Below are 4733 nucleotides of genomic sequence, written 5' to 3' on the forward strand. Positions count from 1 at the left end.
CATAAAGCATTGTAGCGGGCCAAATCTAATACGGTTTCATTTCAATCCAATTATTTCAAATCTGTTTACATTTGTGTTCTGTGTACATATTGTTTCAAATCTGTTCTACCTTGTTTCATGTTTAGGTAATATTTTGACCTGTTACACATGCCACGGCTCATCAACCGGTGAAACCTAAATGAGGAAACTTTAACCATGGATGATCTTGTTTAGATAAAAACTGGCAAGGTTTGTTTCTGATGGACTTTTATTGCATAATCGTAGTTAGTTAAAATTGATTTGATCATTACTGGAATCTTGAAGTTTTTTAGTGACACCTGGACCAGTGCAGGCTGCAAGTATTCCTGGGATGCTTATGATTTCACTCGGAATTCCTCTAGAGTGAGCCGGACAGTGTTATCTCCAAGATTCCAGATGGCTAATTAAATTTTTTAATCATGTCTGAAACATAGTTCTTTTAAGTAAAGTTCTCCTAAGAAATCTAAGTTCGTCATCTGAAATATTGTAATGTGTTTTGAGTGGTAAGTATAAGAAAGGTATTGAAGTGTTAAAGTACGACTAATCCTGACTTTGATCCAATAACATACAGAATACACAAGAAAATTACCCAAAGATGATTGCAACACGATTTCCTTATGCAATCAAAAACACTTATAATGTATCCTGTAATGATTAATAATGGGTCAGTACTTTTACATAACTAGCTTTGCCTCTCGGTAACAACTCTGGAAACTGGATAAAATACGACTCGTGTTTACTCTATTGAGCCTCTGAGAACGTCGCCTTTGCCATTTGGCGGTGATATGACGCCAAGGATGACAAAACCGCCCAAGAAAACAATCAACACACCCAAAATATTCACTAGCATCGCTTCTGCAGAATAACGTGAAATTATGTTGTTGGTTTGAAGAAATGTAGCTTTTTCTAAAAGGCCAGTTGCACAAGCAGCAACTGCAAGCACATATACATATACTCCAAAGAACACATGCCATGGCATCAATGAAGCCCTGCTGTTTCTCGAACCACCTGGATACCAGAATGTTGCAAATCCAGCTCCCCACTAAAAGTTCAAACATTTGTGGCTTAATAGTTGACTTTCTTTGACCAAAGTATATAATAAAGAAAAATGAGAACCTGAATGGTGAATAAGGATAAACAGGCCAAGCCCAACCACGAATGCAAGCTGTAGAAATTGTCGATGCCTTTATCATTGTGAAACTTCCAAGCAGCCCATAAACCAATCATCCCGAAGCAAAATGCAAGAAACTGGATCGAAAGATGGACTAGTTTTTTGTAACTTTTTGTTCCTGATACTGTTTTGTATGCCAACATGGCTGCACCAGTCAAAAACTAGGAATTAGAATACGGTTAAAGGACACTCATGGAGCTATATAAAAGCATGAAGAACCAATAACTATGATATATAACAAAATTGATATTCAGTCACCTTCCCCGTTCAGCAGAACAAGGCCAAGTACCATTAGAACAGGATGAACCTGCAGTAAAAGCAGCTTATGTGAGAAAAACGCTTATAAAGTTAATAATTAACTCACGATACACTCGAATTTTCCCCATGAAAACTAATCAAAAGGCAACACAACTTGATGTTAAGGCTATGTATTGTGAGATAACTAGCAAAAGCTAGTTATCACTGCCACGTAGGATAACTAGTCACCCACTAATTTAAGCGTTGTGGGATAACTAGCCACTACCCCATTACAATAAATATTAAACTATTTAAAAATTAAATAAAAAAAAAAGTGGTAAAGTGGGGTGAGGTGAATTTTTTTTATTGGTTTACACAATTAATTCATTTAGTTGTTAGTGAGGTGGACCCACCATTTTCTTTGATATTGCCGTTATCGTGGTGGCGCTCCCCACCTATGGCGCCTAACAAAAAATGCCCGGCGTGGCGTTCATGGCGCCATCATGCCCATGTGACATGGATGGAGCCTCCACAGCACATAGCCTAATAAATTGTGTAGGTAAATCCAGTAACATCTTTATCTAATAATGTTTTCTGAAAGTAAACTACTATCAAATAACGAATTTGAAAGATTATCATGGTGATAGTTTGGATGGCCAAAAACAAATTTTTCATGGTTTTAAACAAAACAAATTTTTGGGACCTAATTCCGCACCAAATCAAGTTGAAAAGTTATCGTAAAATTATGGATGTTTCAAGTTCGTAAAGGATTAAGCAAATTATCCAACAAGAGTTGTTACAAAATAACAAATTCCTCATAAGGTATGCAACATTTTCTTTTAACAACTAATGAAGACTCATAATCCCTATTAGGGATGATCTCGGTACCGATATCGTAGGCAAAAAGTCAATAAATACCAGTAACGATCCCGATTTTCTTAAAAACTAGGTACCGGTCCTAATCCCTCTGCTGCAATTAGATATAAAAACAAAACCCTAATAATTATATGCAGCAGCAGCAGGTACTTGAATTGAACAGCAATTACATTGAAGATGAGGTTTTTGTCTTCAGAAATGAGAGCTAATCCTCCTCGGTAGCGAGTATTCCAAATGAGAACCAAGGTGGCCACAAGTAGACCCAGAACCCGTACGCATACGAACAATGGGAATTTAACCACCGGCACAGTCATCTTCCTGCTGCTGTAATGAAACAGGTGATCGGAGTTGTGATCACGTCGTACCGACTAATTTAAATACAAGTAACCGAAGATTGATAGATTGGGGAAGAAAGATATTGACTTTCGATACAATATATAATTATCAAGACTGATTTATTAAAGAAAAATTTTAATATCCAGTATACCTGTATCGGTGTGGCCCATACCCGTTTATATCGAATATTCTTGGTTCGCTAATTTCACTTTCTTGTTATGCGTATATGTGTTAACCACCATTTTTCTTGATAAATATGGTTTTGTAGCTTCTTAAACAAATGTAACTTGGGTATATATGCACATTGTTTACTAAAAAGATAATCATAAAGTTTCATCCCGTCTTTTGGTTATAATAGTAAGCTAAATAAATATGACCTTGGGAAACTTACATTTTTATCATTTTGCAATTGTAAACTAATAATTTTTGCAATTGTAACGTGGTAACATGGAACGGCATGGTTATTGCTTATGAGTCCATGTGTAGCCAATCAGTGGCGGAGCTACACCTAAGGTGTAGGTGTCGGCCGACCCCTGTGAAAAAATAATTTTAAAGGTATATATATGTTAAAATCCCGGTCGACTCTATGAAATTTGGACACTGACCCTCTTCCGACCCCTATGATTTTTTTTCCTTGATTCGTCATTGTAGCTAATAAAAACTATTGAGAAGCCAGCAATTCGATCCGGGTCTTGATTCTGAATATCTTAGGTCGAGCATCACAAGCCTTATCATCGGAATTGACAACTCACTCCCGACCGAGAAAAGGCGTCTCCGTCCAACTTGGAGAGTCTTGAATGCTCCTTCCAATCTTCCATCCAAGCATGACTATGAGCATGCATTTGTGTTAGGTTTGTATGCCTTTTCACTTCTTTTAGGAAAAACAAAAAACTTGTGATCTTGACACCTTGAGCTTAAATACAAAGCTTGTTAGCATGTGGTTCGTCTTCATGGCAACAACTATTGGCGATTGCCTTATCATGGGGTGAATTAGTGCTCAACCTAGATTCTTGCATCTAACATGTAGCTAAGTAACGACTCACCCATCCTTGAAACTTGCCATGAGGTCATACATATGGCGCAATCATTTATGATATGTTATCTTTATTGTTACTTAGATATTTTCTCCAATTAAACCAATATGGCTTTTTTTCAAAAAAAAAAATTGTATTCACTTTATATAAGATAGCGTTCTTCGTTCATTGAACGAAAAGATAACATGGAGTACAAAAGATGCTTAAACATGACATTTTCTCTACAATAAGGGTCCTGATTTTTTTTATTTTATGTTATATGTGATATTATCATATACCTTACATTAAAAAAAAAGAAAATTTTCTTGTAATGAGTACGTTCATGATGACTTCATGTATTTATGTCATATATTTGATAAGTAATTTAGTATAACTAAATTGTGTTTAATCAAAAGTCATCACTAATGAAGACGTTAGATCTAAAGATTGGTAAGAGAACAAAGGGTCGAGAGACCATTCAACAAGTTAGGCCGTGTGATCAAAAATCGAGGTGATGGACCCGACATAAGAACCGAAAATACAAAATATCAAGAACCAAAGATACAAAATATCAAGTCAGTATTACAAAACAGGGATATGTTTCTCAAATATAACACGCTTAAAAAGAAACGAGTTATAATATCCAAAATTTGAAATTGGGAAACAAATAGGAAAAACTGATTTTTTTTGTTAAATTTTTTTTAAAACAAGGGTTTGTTACTTTTAAAAAATTCAAATTATATATCTAATAAGTTGATTTCTTCTGTATATATTAATATGCAACTTTTCTTAACACAAGTGCATTGGTGGTACATGGTGCTTTAAAAATTGTGATTTTGGCTTCAAAAGAGGTACATTGGGCATCATTGTTTGTAACTTCCTTCCTGCTTTCCACGTATCAAGTATCCTTTGCGCGCGCACTTTTGAGTTTTATCCCTTTCTTCCCATGTCCTCTCTCCACCACGATCACTCGAGAGCCATTTCTTCTGTTTTCATATGATGCTGTCAAGTAAGAGAGAAACGGTTGTTGCGCTGCGTTGCCAACGGCTTTCCGGTTGTTTATACAGGTTGCAAAACCTCTG

The 4733-nt window shown here is 35.9% G+C and overlaps 1 protein-coding gene across 1 annotated transcript; it reads right to left on the reverse strand.

Annotated features, from left to right (window-relative positions):
* Positions 1-577: 577 nt before the first annotated feature.
* LOC143536376 (transmembrane ascorbate ferrireductase 2-like) lies at positions 578-2670 on the reverse strand. Its single transcript, XM_077030380.1, has 4 exons — positions 2473-2670; positions 1448-1496; positions 1135-1334; positions 578-1060 (listed from the first exon to the last, which is right to left on the reverse strand). The coding sequence occupies exons 1-4, from the start codon at positions 2614-2616 to the stop codon at positions 755-757; spliced, it is 699 nt and encodes a 232-aa protein (XP_076886495.1). The 5' UTR covers positions 2617-2670; the 3' UTR covers positions 578-754.
* Positions 2671-4733: the final 2063 nt, after the last annotated feature.

The sequence above is a fragment of the Bidens hawaiensis genome, unplaced genomic scaffold (assembly GCF_021521415.1).
Source record: "Bidens hawaiensis isolate Kalapana, Puna unplaced genomic scaffold, B.hawaiensis_p1.1 tig00010796_1, whole genome shotgun sequence".
NCBI classification, from domain to species: Eukaryota; Viridiplantae; Streptophyta; class Magnoliopsida; order Asterales; family Asteraceae; genus Bidens; species Bidens hawaiensis.